The 14,364-nt window shown below is 38.8% G+C and overlaps 1 protein-coding gene across 2 annotated transcripts; it reads right to left on the reverse strand.

Annotated features, from left to right (window-relative positions):
• Nucleotides 1-3,942: 3,942 nt before the first annotated feature.
• Nucleotides 3,943-11,263, reverse strand: LOC108665030 (enhancer of rudimentary homolog). 2 transcript variants are annotated; one of them, XM_018151748.2, is made up of 4 exons: nucleotides 11,123-11,263; nucleotides 6,599-6,686; nucleotides 6,126-6,246; nucleotides 3,943-5,619 (listed from the first exon to the last, which is right to left on the reverse strand). In XM_018151748.2, the coding sequence occupies exons 1-4, from the start codon at nucleotides 11,123-11,125 to the stop codon at nucleotides 5,520-5,522; spliced, it is 312 nt and encodes a 103-aa protein (XP_018007237.1). In that variant the 5' UTR covers nucleotides 11,126-11,263; the 3' UTR covers nucleotides 3,943-5,519. The 2 variants fall into 2 exon arrangements, with proteins under 2 accessions (XP_018007237.1, XP_018007236.1); XM_018151747.2 differs by having other exon boundaries at nucleotides 6,126-6,249.
• Nucleotides 11,264-14,364: the final 3,101 nt, after the last annotated feature.

The raw sequence follows: 14,364 nt of genomic DNA on the forward strand, positions 1-14,364 counted from the left end.
TTGTTAAGGCAGTGGCGAATAATAATGAGCAGAATTTTTGGCAGTAATTTGAAGATATCCATTGAAATGTTATGTGAAATTGTGTGTAGGACTCCCTGACTGTGAAATTGTGTGTAGGATTCCCTGACTGTGAAATTGTGTGTAGGATTCCCTGACTGTGAAATTGTGTGTAGGATTCCCTGACTGTGAAATTGTGTGATCAGCAACCCCCGTGTGTAATACCTTCCGTTATATAGGCTAGTTCAGAGTACTATAACTGCGGTTATCGGTTATTAAAAAAAATTCGACCATACTTTAACAGAAATTTTGCTCGATTATTCCATTGTAAAATAACGTTAAATAGCGTGGCGACCGCGACAAGCACTCACAATATTGACGTTGAATTTTAAACAAAAGACACGGAGGACAGCATGGTCGAGTTGTACGTTATTTCACACTCATTTAGTTAGTATAATTTTATCAATTTTACCCATAAACTCCAAGTATTTGTTAAGTTAATCAAAATTTCTTATATCAGACTCTCCTTCTGCTGGTGATGCTGGCACTGTTGGGAGCATCTGTAACGGCTGCTCCAATCCACGGTTATCACCATCATCATCACGGCCACCATCATAACCCCCACGGCCATCATTATAATTATGGTAGCCATTATGGTTATGGTGGCCATTATGGTGGCTACGGCCACCACCATCACCAGCACCTTGATGACTACGTCGACGGAAGATTTGACTACGAATGAACTTGAGTGAGTGATTTAATTATCGCAAAGAAATAATTGGGGTACACGCTACGAGAAAATATATTTTATAAATACATTTACCCCCAAAATATATATATTGGGGGTAAACGCTACGAGAAAATATATTTTATAAATACATTTACCCCCAAAATATATATATTGGGGGTAAACGCTACGAGAAAATATATATTTACTGCGCATCAGTTGATGAATGACTTCAATGCTGATTTTGAGTAAATTATAATCAAATTTGAGCTTTTGAGCCTCAGATGGTGACACTTGAAGCGATTAAAAACTTCAAGTGTTTCCTCAGATTTTGTGGTAAAAAATAGTATGGAATGTCACCAAACAACGATTTTTTATTACGAAAAAGAAAAAAAAAATTGAATGACATTTTCACTGCCCCAGAATTTTTAATAGAGTCAGTTTTGAGTCAGTCTTTCTTATGCTTTACATGTTTTTCTTCTTTCACGAAATAGTTTATTTGAAGAGCTAAAAAAATTTGACGTAATATGAAGCAATTGCGTGGCAGGCTGATACCATTTCGGCTCGCACTTACGAATTAATTCATGCTATACTCGTAAATTTACACCTTCTAGTAATTAATATATGTTGACAAATTCATTCTGTGATATTACGACATATTTTCCTTTTTTTCTAGTGGGCTGCACTTAACTGCGTGTTTCCCATGCCTAACTCATAATAATGTTGTTCAACTTAACTTCCTCCGTTGCAGAACATTCTGTCGGAAGCAGCCGCGGGCGCACGAGCATCCAATTTGTGAAATAGATACAAACAATTACAATAAAATATTTATTTGAGCTGTTGACAAAATTTGTTTTGATTCTCCCCGTTTTCAATACTAAAAAGTTGAATTATGCTCTGAACCAATATAAAAATATATTTGATGCTGAGTAATCCTTGGATCCTTGCCTTCGCAGCGAAATGGAACTTGAACCGGTTGCTTAGATATCATATTCTGAAATATTCGTTGGTAGTATAGTATAGTAATTAGGCATTCATACGGATCATTCGTTTTTGCTTGAACGAAACATTTACATTCTTGCTGTGCGCTATCAGTGGTTGGCATTATGACAGGAGGGTGTGAAGGAAAAAGATTCGTCGCCACGCTGCTTTTCATGTAGGTCGCTGAAGCAAAACTTTGGGGGTGATGTGAAATACCTCAACGATAATGATAGATTATTTTCAATTCTTACGTACACAAGATCCAATACCTACATACACCGCATCTATGTACACACACACATTCATATACCAGACTTACATACATCAACTTCACACACGTGATCTAAGCTCTTACACCGCATCTAGGCTACCTATACACGACATTCGTAAACCAAAACTACATGTACATCAATCAAATACACGTGACCTAGGCACAACTGACGTAGGTCCACTACCCCTTCCTACAACAGACCTGCGTGCTATAGATCTATGCATTTCTGCATTGGCTTCTATGCCATAACTGACAGGCTTACCTATCGAAAATAATATGAAGTGGAGGTCTCATGAGAAGTGTAGCCCGTGCCAGGCAGCTCTGAACACGCAAGCGCCCGTCAGTTCTGCCTCTCATATTAACCAAGACACTTGATTTGTTTGCTCATGACACTTGGTTGCTCATGACACTTGGTTCCTCATGACACTTGGTTGCCCATGACACTTGGTTGCTCATGACACTTGGTTGCTCATGAACTTGGTTGCCCATGACACTTGGTTGCCCATGACACTTGGTTGCCCATGACACTTGGTTGCCCATGACATTTGGTTGCCCATGACACTTGGCTGCCCATGACACTTGGTTGCCCATGACACTTGGTTGCCCATGACACTTGGCTGCCTATGACACTTGGTTGCCCATGACACTTGGTTGCCCATGACACTTGGTTGCCCATGACATTTGGTTGCCCATGACACTTGGTTGCCCATGACATTTGGTCCCATGACACTTGGTTGCCTAAGGCTATGACATCCGGCCGGCCACTACACCCATTATCCATATCACGGGTCTCTAATTACTGTGAAGAAACGTCTTAGTTCAGTAAGTAGTCTCAAGTGAATTTGCAGGCAAATCAGCTGAAAATAATTTTAAAGCCGTGAGTTATCCGATGAACAGAGATATTCGTGTGTTGTTTAGCAACAGAACGCTGCAGCTGGCGCAACAACCCGTACAAAGCAGGCCACTATAACGGGACCTTGACGTGGTACACCTTAATCACTACGTACAAATAACGACTAAGTTGTACGTAGTGGCTTCCGATCTCATTTGCTTCCCGATCTGTAGATTAGGACGCGGACTGATAGTCTTGTGAGAGTGTCCGCAAGGGGAGCGCAGCCGTGGGTAACAAAATTGACTCGTAAATAGGCCCTGGGCCCAACGCCAACCATCAGCATGCAATATCTACACATAGCCTCAGACCAATGAGCTGTGGGTAACTCCGCCTAACAGCAAATCCGCTTTGCACAACACAGCCACTGCTTCACAGCGCAGGATCCCAACTGGCCGGAGCGCAACCGGCCCTACCGCAACAAGCGGCGCAGGTTAGGTTATGTTAAGTTACGTTAGGAGTAGCTGTTGCGGTAGGGCCTGTTGCGCTCCGGCCAGTTGTGCTCCGGCCTGTATGCGCTCCGGCCTGTGACTGAACGGCGCTGTTGTGGTGGGCGCTTTGTGTCGAAAGCCGTGAAGATGCCCGGCTGCGTTACGCTCGGGAAGGTATATGAATTGCACTATGGACCTGCTGGCTATGCTGACCTCCAGCTATCCACCCGTTGCAAGGTGTAATATTAGTACGAATTGAAAATGTTCTCTCCGAGCGTTTGTCATGAGTCGAATCAACGTGATTTTATTATGATGAGTTCTTGGAAAATGAAAATTTGAATGCAATTAAGGTTAGACATTCCATGAAGAATTGTGTGTCGAAGATTATTTCATGTCTATTGTTAATTTAGAAGTTGCATCATCTAAGAAAACTATTTGGAGATAAACCTGCATAAATCTATATATAAAAATGTCTTAATCCTGAGATGCTGCAGGAGTTTCTCAGTTTAAGGGCATTGTGAAGGAATTAAAGAAACTGCACTTACATGTGGCTAAATGTCTTCTTAGACCGCCATTTTGTAAAACATTGTCAAGAATCGTTTTGTGAATTTAATAAAATAAACATAAGGTGAATGAATCAATAAACTAGGTTATTTTATTACCGTTTATTCAAAAAATGCCAAAATCAAATGAAACCGGCAGTGCAATGCAGCTAAAACAGGGACAATATTTTGGAGGTACCTAACGGAGTAAAATGACTTTTTAATTCCGCGATACGTCAAAGTTGACAACATATGAGAAAAGTGTACAATTATGGCTGTGGCCCATTAAATCACGAGATAAAAAGCGGAAAAGCTTTAAAATCTCAGATTACCTTCACTTGTTGAAGCGAACGTATATTTTCCTAACGAAATAGTCTAATGTAGAGGCATTGTGTCATGACATCAATAATTTAAAAAAAATACAAATTCTGCACGTTCCTCACTTGGTGAATAGGAAGCTGGGTTCCGGGACTTCAAACGGCACCCAATCAACAGACGGTATCAGACAAGGTTAATTAATGTCCCTTTATAAATGGGACTATTTTACTGATCTTTATTAAACGAAGTAATAAACGTAGACAAAACTTATAGAGCCCCAACACAAGACATAAAATTTTCATGCTTGTATCGACTAAAATATCTTGCGACTGTTCTACAAGAAAATAGTTCCTTCTATTCCGTTCATCATGAACTCTAATTTGAAATTTTCACAATAAGTGATATTTACTTCATTTTAAACATGAACATTGGTTAATTTTCAGCACGCCAGCCACTGAGGAAAAGTTGAAAATGGTTGAAGTCGCGTTCTAATTTGATGGTGACGAACAACCGATCAAGTTTTTTGAGCACTGCAGTTAAGCGTGTGTCGATTTGAGGAGGACGAACAAACGATACAATACTTCCAACACTCCAGTCATAAGCCGATTTATTTCACTGCATTAACTACATTGCTTTGTGAGGAACTTTGCTGCATTAAGAATTTCTTTCAAATATCTACACAAGCGGCCGCTGGAACAAGTATTGAACATCATGTGGCAACATGAATATCAACATTAATGTTGCATCATGACTATCAACATCATGGGGCATCATGAATATCAACATTAATGTGGCATCATGAATATCAACATTCATGTGGCATCATGAATATCAGCATTAATGTGGCATCATGAATATCAGCATCATGTGGCATCATGAATTTCAACATCATGTGGCATCATGGATATCAACATTATGTGGCATCATGAATATCAGCATCATGTGGCATCATGAATATCAGCATTAATGTGGCATCATGAATATCAGCATTAATGTGGCATCATGAATATCAGCATTAATGTGGCATCATGAATATCAACATTAATGTGGCATCATGATTATCAAACATCATGTGGCATCATGAATTATCAAACATCATGTGGCATCATAAATATCAACATTATAATCATGAATATCAACATTAATATTGCATCATGAATATGCATCAATGAGGCATCATGTATGTCGAACATAATAGGGCAAACAATATTAAACAATACACCAATGCTAGCTAATGTTGTACGCTTATCCCAGGCAGTCACAGAACGTGTCTGTTTCATGTCTCAGGTCCTTAACTTAGTAAAAAAAAGTTTTGACAGCTGTGAAGCACATTGAAAAGGACGGTTGCCTGCTGAGGCGAGCTTCAGTTCGCCTTGGCCGCCTGGCGTCTCAGTAAAATGTAGATCTTCTCTTTAATCCAGTCTTTGTTGTATGGCGCGTAGGTATTGGTGCTCTTCTGGTATCTGTAGGCCAGGGAAATTATAGGTACAAAGCATGAAGATAATATGCTCACAACACTCCACTAGAGCGGCCTTAACACCAGAGAAATCTTACAAAGGCAACAAGGAAAAATCATATTTCACCTAAAAAATAGAATGTATGTACCTAAAATTTTGCAAGTGTTAAAAATTGTTAAAATAACTTGTATCATAACAAAAAATTTATCGCAACATATACATAACCCAATCTATCACAAAACTACTCTCATCATATATGGCACTTATCACATAATATCTTAATGTAAGATTTATCTTAACCCAGCACTGCTAATTTTAAAGCAGTGCAAGAATTAGTAGTGTTGAGTATATAGGAACAGCTGGACCATCATAGCAGACCAAGCAGCTGGACCATCATAGCAGACCAAGCAGCTGGACCATCATAGCAGACCAGGCAGCTGGACCATAATAGCAGACCAGGCAGCTGGACCATCATATCAGACCAGGCAGCTGGACCAGGGCGCATGACTCACACCAAACAGGAGAGGTCCGCAAGCTGGTCGATGAAGTCAAAGAGCTGGGAGATGTCGTATGTGATGCTAGGCGTGTTAGGGTTCATTCTCTTCAGGTGCTCCTCATAAATCTTGCACACTCCTACTTGAAGACAAGGCAAGCAAAAATATATTATAATCAAAAGAGCAAAAATTTAGATCTAATGGGTAAAGATAAAAAAGTGAACCAATAGTCAAAAAAAAATGCTTGTAGTGAAAAGGTAGCATAAAATTAAAAGGATAATTAAAATCACAGCTCATATTAAAACTCTACCTAGTGATTTCTGCAACTCAACAATGATTTTCATCTCCAAATCTTTTGCTCACAAAAAAATGCTATCAATCAATCTGCTTTACTGATAAATATCCTTACACTTACAAGTTCACTAACACTTCCTGGGACTAAGTTAATCAATTGTAAGCTTGGGTGAATGAAACTGATGGAATACACCAACCTTCCATACACTCGTTTACACTCTCATAGTCAGAGAAGGTGCGGCTCTCAGGCTTGGGGCCAGGCTGGACCAGCAGGATGGTGTGGGCCTGATTATAAATAATACATATAATCTAAACACTGTCAAAAATATATTTTTTGGGGAGCCAGGCAGGACCAGCAGGTTGGTGTGGGCCTGATTATAAATAATAAATATAATCTAAACAGCAAATACAGCATCAAAAATATTCTTTTTATCAGTTTTACTTTTACTAAAGAAGAGATCAGGAATGCTCAGGTAGTGGACATGAATCAAACCAATTGAGATCATGGCTGCAAATGTGCTGGATGCACTGTACTTTGGCTTACTGCATACCTACACAGGTTAACAATGCCAAGATGTTTCACACCAATGCAAAGTTCCTCTGTCTTGCAATAGGTTAGTAACACCTATGAATTCATATATTATTCTTTCAAATAAACTTGAGTACAAAATTATAGAAAACAAGAAATTTTAAAATTTAAATATACAAAATTTTAAGCAGAATTTCAGATAAATCAGGTTTTCATGGTTAAAATGCACCTAGGAAGTTCACTGATGCAACAATTATAAATAAATAATCTAAAAACCTGAAATCAATCACAGAAATTAAGAGTTTTCTGTTTAGATGTCATGGCAAAATTGGAAATAACACCAATTCTTTTTTTTTAAGCCATCAAAGGGCCTAAGTGGAAACAATGGGACATCAGGAAGATTAATCTGCTTGTTAAAATTCTCGCACAAGCAATTTCAGTAAATAAATTACCACTAATTCTGCAGAATAATAAAAAAACTGAAGTATTGTTGAACTCTGCCAAGGGGAAGCAAGTCCAAAATATGTGGAAATATCTAATGAAGCAGGAAGCTAGGAGGTACCAAAGAAAATTGCATCAGCTATATACCAGACAAAAAAAGCAGTATGTAGCACAATGTGAACACAACAAGTTGCACAACTCACAGACAACACTCACTATACAGAAGACAACTTGGCCACTTCACACTAGAACTTCTACTTCATGAGTGTGATTGGGTATAAATTCCAGCTGTACAGTTACCTTGGTAATTTAAATGATAACATTCAATTTTCAAGCAAATTTTTCATAATATATGAACATAAAAAATAAATTTATCTATTTCAAATTTCTTTACAACTAAATAACTTGATTAGGTTTGCTATGACATGCTTTTTCCATATTAAATGAAGATAATAATTGGTGTGGTTCTTGCAAACATTACTGACATCTTGCCTCCAACTCTTAGTTGCATTCAGGCCTGAGTGAACATGACAGTGCATCCTTTATTTTACAGATATTATAAATCTTTTTGATTATGATATTGCAAATATTTGTTATTGTGAATTATTTCAATTGCATATATTTTCAATAGTGATATTGTTACTATTTATTATTGTGATATGTTGTAGTTCAATCATCTTGAGATAAGCAGTTCTAATGTATTTAGCAATGGTGGCCTGAGTCGAGAAACATGAAATATGAACAAAGGAGTGAAGTGTTGAAGTCATACTTGTGCCGGTAGCTGTGCCTGTGCAATCTATGAAAGTAGCTCATTGCAATTTTGTCAGTCATTGTTGGCATTTTCCAACCTATGGTAGCAAGTACAAAATTTTTCTCTTCAATTTTTTATTTTTTAATTTACTTTGTGGATTGTGATTTGTGTGCATTGTACTGTATACATGTATATTGTATTGTATTGCTCTGCAAAATACAAGAAAATTGCCACTCACTCTGATTCGCTACTTCAAAAAATTACGCTTGTAAGGTTATACTTCATTTTAAATATAAAATCTCAAAAAATAAATTAAATTTAAATTATTTCTTCGAAGTCAACTTAGAATTCCACATTGCATACCAGTAGTACCTATCATACATATGAATGATAAATAAATATAAAACCATGTCTTTCTGGTGGTTACAAAACTAAAAACAATGATATACTAAAACAAATAAAAAAAAAATTTAAAAACCATGTTTTCTTTTTTAAAAACTACATGGTTTTTAAAAATGGTTTTATATTTATTAATTTTTTTATGTTTTAGTTAGGCAATTTTAGCAATTCAAATCATTTTCCAGGGCTGGCAAGTCTGGATGTTTGAAAAAAAAAAAACTCGATTCCCAACCGTGAATTTTTAGTGTTTTTTTTATTTTTTATTAAAAAAATAATTTTTTTTAATTATTACTTCTGAAGTTCTGATGATCAAATCTTGAATTGTTATGCACTAATGGGCAGCATAAGCATGCATGCCAAATTTCAAGTTTCTAGGATCTTCAGAAGTGCTAGGCTATAAATTAAGGTTTGAATTTTTGATAACAGTCAACAGACAGACAGAGACAAAGCAAAACTAAGAAAAACATGGTAATAAGATATTGGCTTAAATTTTGGGTACAAGATAAAATTAAAAACAAATTTATTGTTAAAAAAATATGTGGTTTCACTTTGACACTATAAATTTTCATATCTTGGAGCTGAATTGAATCCTGCCCTCTTATTAAAAATCAGATAAAAGATGATTCAACGAATAAGAATAGGATATATTATTGCTCCAAAAATGTCATGAAAGGACTGGCAATAGTCAAGACTCAAGACCATCACCATGACAGCTTAGCAGAATATATTTTCCACTCTTAGGGTAAATGCAGTATATTCCGTCACATTAAGGACGCATCGAGAAATGAAAAACTATAAAAAAATAACCGTATGCGTTACCCAAGTTCTGTTTGCTTTATGTGGCTCTCAAAACACCGCACTATGCGTCAGCAACAACGAAATGTCACAAAATGTTGCCATATTTATTTAAAAGCCTTCAGAATGCAAACCTACCAAATCCCTATATTCCGTCACTGTGTGTGGCTATATTCGGCACGTGGTGAGGCATATTCCGTCCGCGCTTCAAATTCTACTGATACGTAATAAAGCGCTGACGCAATACGACTCACCACGTGTCAAATATTGCCACATAAAGTGACCGAATATAGGGATTTGGTAGGTTTCCATTCCAAAGGCTTTTTAATAAATATGGCAACATTTTGTGACGTTTCATCGTTGCTGACGCGTAGTGAAGTGTTTTGAGAGTCATGTGAAGGCAACAGATTACGTAACGCATACGTTTTTTTTTTTATAGTTTGTCATTTTTCGATGCGTCCTTAATGTGTCGGAATATACCGCGTTTACCCTACCAGCATTATTATACTTAAGAAACTGGTTTGAATCTTGAGTAAATGAAGAAATTAAAATGAACTGATTCTAAAAAAGCTCTGGTTTGTCACTATGTGCGCAAATGTATGACCACTGTGCAGAGAGTGGATGAATATTGCAAGATCTTTGGCGACACTTCAGTAGCCAAATTTTCGCCTTCAGAAGATCTTGCCGACACATTTAGTTTGAAATTCTTGCATTTAATATATTTCTCAGTCTTCGGCCAACTATTTAGAAAAAAAGTAAGGTTTCCAGTACGTTGGATGGATTGCGATGCAGCGAAGCTTGTCCGGAAATCAGTTGCGATGAGTTCCCGCAAAGAATGTAAATGTTTTTTTGATTGCGTAGTTTCGGTCACATTAGAGTGGTCAGACTGCTTTATTACATGTTCAGTTGACACTTGCTGTACAATCGGACTGTTTTTAGGGTAAAATTAGTTATTTGGGGTAACACATGCATGCAACCTTGTATATAAGTTCGTGGCTTGTAAATAGTTTGTCATTACTCAGCATAAATGGCTTTTCATTAAAAATTACCCGGCGACGCATCTTTAAAATGGCCGGCGACGCTTTGGGCTTAAAAATCCATATATTGGCGACGCTGCATCCACCCTCTGCATAGTGGATGTATGACGTCACCAATCACCATTTCCATTCAACCATCAACGAACGCATGGAACTAAAACAAAGCTTAATATAAAGGAAAAACTAGAGAGGTGATGGAATTACCCACGATGTCGGAATATACCGCATTTATCCTATTTAATTTTACAATATCAAGAACAGGATAAAATGTACATGTTTTTATTCCAATATAATGCTCTAGGCTAAGGGACTCAGCCTCTCACAGCTTGTAGCATCTAGCTAGGCCTAGCTGCGAGGCAAAACTGTCTCAAATGGGTTAGGTAATCCCGTTAATGAGACTATTGAGACATTTCATTGCAGCAATACTAATAGAACACAAATTCAACACATAGATGACATGACAGGACTCAAGACTTCAAGTTATTTCAAACATAGAGGCACATGCAAGGAAAAGAATGTCATTGAAATGCATCACTTTTGCTTTCCACAGTTTCCAGTTTCCTAGCTATCACCAAGACTGTGTTTCCTAGCTATCACCAAGACTGTCCAAGAGTCGTATTCCTAAAAACATTCATGTAGCCTACTGTAGTGTAAGAACTGTACTATGCACAACTTCATAAGAATCAAAAGAACGTCACAGGATGAACAAAAATTTACTAGAAGTGGACGCTAAGCCATTTAATAAAATATCACAGAATATCTCGCTTACCATTTTATTTATTATGTAACCAAAATGCAAATTGCAATGCACAGCCTCTTGTCTGAAAACGCCTGCAAAACTGGATCAAATATAACTTTATAGTTTCAAACACAATGCAACGGACAACGGCATCTGCATGTGTTGAAATTCCTGTGAGGCGAAGATTCGTGATTACAAGGGAAACAACACAATAAAAAAAAATATATGAACATTGCGTTCAGATAGTTATCTTGGGAGATACTTTTTTTTAAAACTTCCCAAATTACTTTGATTCTATCATTAGGACAGATTTTCAACTATTTTAAGAATATCAGATTCTGGTATACAGGATAAAAGATTATATAATACAATTTATAACATGATAAAGTACGCCAATTTAAATAAAAGCAGATAACAAAAATTTTGACAATGCTCGCACGGGCGTAATGTATATAAATATTTTTGTTTTCAATTACCTACGTCAAGATCGGTTTCAATTTAACAAACATATGCTTACTTATTTAACAAACTTATTCAATTTTAGGGTCGCCTGCCGAAGACCACCACTGCCCTGGATGTTATGGACCATCATGATTCCTGCCTTCCGGAACGTAGCCTTCAACACTTCAAGACGTCCGTATCTAGGCCGTGCGTCGAACCAGCCCTCGGTCGAACGGCCACTGGTCGAAGGACGATAAATTTTGGAACAGAACTATGCTATCTGAAACCTAACCTCAGATGATGTGAACGTAAAATTACGTAATTTAACGATGCCCGGAAGTCATATTCGATCCGCGGCCTGGTGGTTCACGGCAGGTTCTATGAAAGGCCGGAGGAAGACAAAGCCGAGTGGTTCACGGCTTATTGGTGGATGTCCGGAGAGATCCAAGGCGTTCGATTCAGGGCTTATTGGTGCACAAAATTGGTGGTGCGCGGCTGCGCTTCCCAATTTTAAACGCGCTATGTTAATTTGTTCTAAATGAGACCGAGGGGGTAAATATGCACAGTCTGTTCTTGAATGAGGAAATATGTTCCTAGCATGGTTCAATCATGGTTGACTTCCTGGACAAAACGTATCGGACGACTTTAACGTCTCGGACAAAAACCGTATAGCAGAGCAGGTTTACGGTGATCCGGCGGGACGCCTGTCGGAGACCACCTCTGCCGTGCTTCGAATGGACTATCATGATACCTTCCCTGAAGAACGTAGCCTACAACACACCTTGACTGTAACGTTATCAGCCGCACGCCACCAGACAGATCACATCCATTGAATTAGATCAATCAGCCCACAGGAAAATAAACCTGGCGTCGTATGGCCCAGCGTCGTCTGCCATCAAGCAAAAAAATTTTACACCACCCAGACGGAGCGAGCCGGAGCCGTCCGTATCTGTCCCGTGTGTCGAACCAGCCCACGGTCGAACGGCCACGCGTCGTACGACGATAAATTTTGGAACAGAACTATGCTATCTGAAACCTAACCCCAGATGCTGTGAGCTAAGAGTTGCGTAATTTAGCGAAGCTGCAAAAGTCACTCGCCGGCGGACGATAGAGTTTGAAACAGAACTATGCTTTCTGAAACCTAACCCCGGATGTTGAGCTAAAAGTGACGGTCTGGTGGTGCACGGCAGGATGCATGCAGTTCCACTGGCGACCTGAGCTGGTTGGTCACAGTCCGTTGTCCGCAAGTTACAGTTCGAGCTAAAGTCAGGGTATGAAGTGATGATTCGATGCAACGTTCAGTGGTGCATAACCATTACTCTCTGGGCTATTCGCTACAGAATGTGGTGGCGTAAAGCTCCTAATATTTAAAGCAAGATGATGTCACGGGCTGGTTACCGACGGATGGCTTAATCCGCGGCTGATTGGTGGTCATCCGGAAATATGCTAGGCGTTCCTTTCAAGGCTGATTGGTGCAAAAATTTGGTGGTGTACGGCTGCGTACCCGATCAACGGAATGAATGGAGGATTATCAACCTCACCTTCTTAGCTTCAACTTAAGTTTTGGAGGGTACGCAGCGGGAGCGCAGCCCTACACCACAAATTTAGCTCGTAAACAAGCCCTGGCGCCATCGCCTACCCTATAATGCAATAACTAAACTCAGCTCACACCCAAGAAGCTGTAGGTAACTGAGTCATCTCCCCACACCAACTTTAAGCAACACCTACCTCACTCCACAGCCTGCTGAATCAAATAGTCAATTGTCAACAGGTCCTACTCCACAGAATTTTACGCCATACTATCACTTCTTACACACGTCGTAAGCCTCACTGGTCGCAGGCCACGCCGGAGGATCGGGTACGCAGCCGTACACCACCAAATTTTTGCACCAATCAGCCTTGAAAGGAACGCCTAGCATATTTCCGGATGACCACCAATCGTACGTCTTTGCGATTTATGGTAGTTTTCAGCTAAAATTAATTCGAATTTGTATTACAACGGCCACATATGCCATAAAAGTTGGCGGATGAACAATATGAAAATTTTCTATGCTTCAGTTTTTTTTTGGCCACAAATTACACGTTCAATTGCCAAAATTTTCCTAGCGTTCGTTTCTATTATTCTTGCTATAAAAATCGTCATCCCCCGAAGCTTTGAGATAAGCTTTTCCAAAGTTAGATAAACAATCGAGTACCCAACAATAACAAGATTAAACCATTTATATGGATTCATGAATCATAGTTCAACTTGATAGTTGCAACATTCGTCGTTGTCATTGTCAGAATACAAAACATTGTCCAAATAAAGCCCGGCCAAATGAAAAAAATTGGGAAAAGTATAGTGTCCATTCTAGACGCATAAACCACAACAAAAGGAGTGCATGAGTTATGCCAGCTTTGTCCAACTTCACACTTTAGTTCATATTATTTTCCAAGGGTAAGAACGCTTGAGTACCTACATAGTAGCCTTTAAATTCAACTGCTTAAAGCATTAGTGCCGGATGTCCGCAGCCACCGCTCAAGCTTACCAAGTCGAGCAAGGTAATAAATACTGCATCTAGCCTGATTCTGGCCTAACCTCTTCTGGATTAACCTATTCACATGGCAACATTTCACTTTCCAAAACAAACGCGAGTGGACCTAACCTAACCTCAATGGCTGGAGGAATTTAGAGAAGCGGGCCGTGACAGCGTGATTATTAGTTAGGCCGAATGTAGAAATACCTTCTTATTCGCGAGCATTCTTGGGCATTGGCAGAAGACCTACAATGCAATCCTCACCCAGTATTTAACTGGTCTCCGCTCTTAGGCTTAGGTGGGCTGGTCTTAGCT

This window comes from Hyalella azteca, unplaced genomic scaffold, assembly GCF_000764305.2.
Source record: "Hyalella azteca isolate HAZT.00-mixed unplaced genomic scaffold, Hazt_2.0.2 contig13225, whole genome shotgun sequence".
Classification (NCBI taxonomy): Eukaryota; Metazoa; Arthropoda; class Malacostraca; order Amphipoda; family Hyalellidae; genus Hyalella; species Hyalella azteca.

What these genes read in the sequence shown, in the direction of transcription:
- LOC108665030 (XM_018151747.2), bottom strand. An exon ending in TGTAAACGAGTGTATGGAAG is followed by an intron (nt 6,250 to 6,598) that starts GTTGGTGTATTC and finishes CTTGTCTTCAAG; the next exon opens with TAGGAGTGTGCAAGATTTAT. An exon ending in GCGGACCTCTCCTGTTTGGT is followed by an intron (nt 5,620 to 6,125) that starts GTGAGTCATGCG and finishes CCTGGCCTACAG; the next exon opens with ATACCAGAAGAGCACCAATA.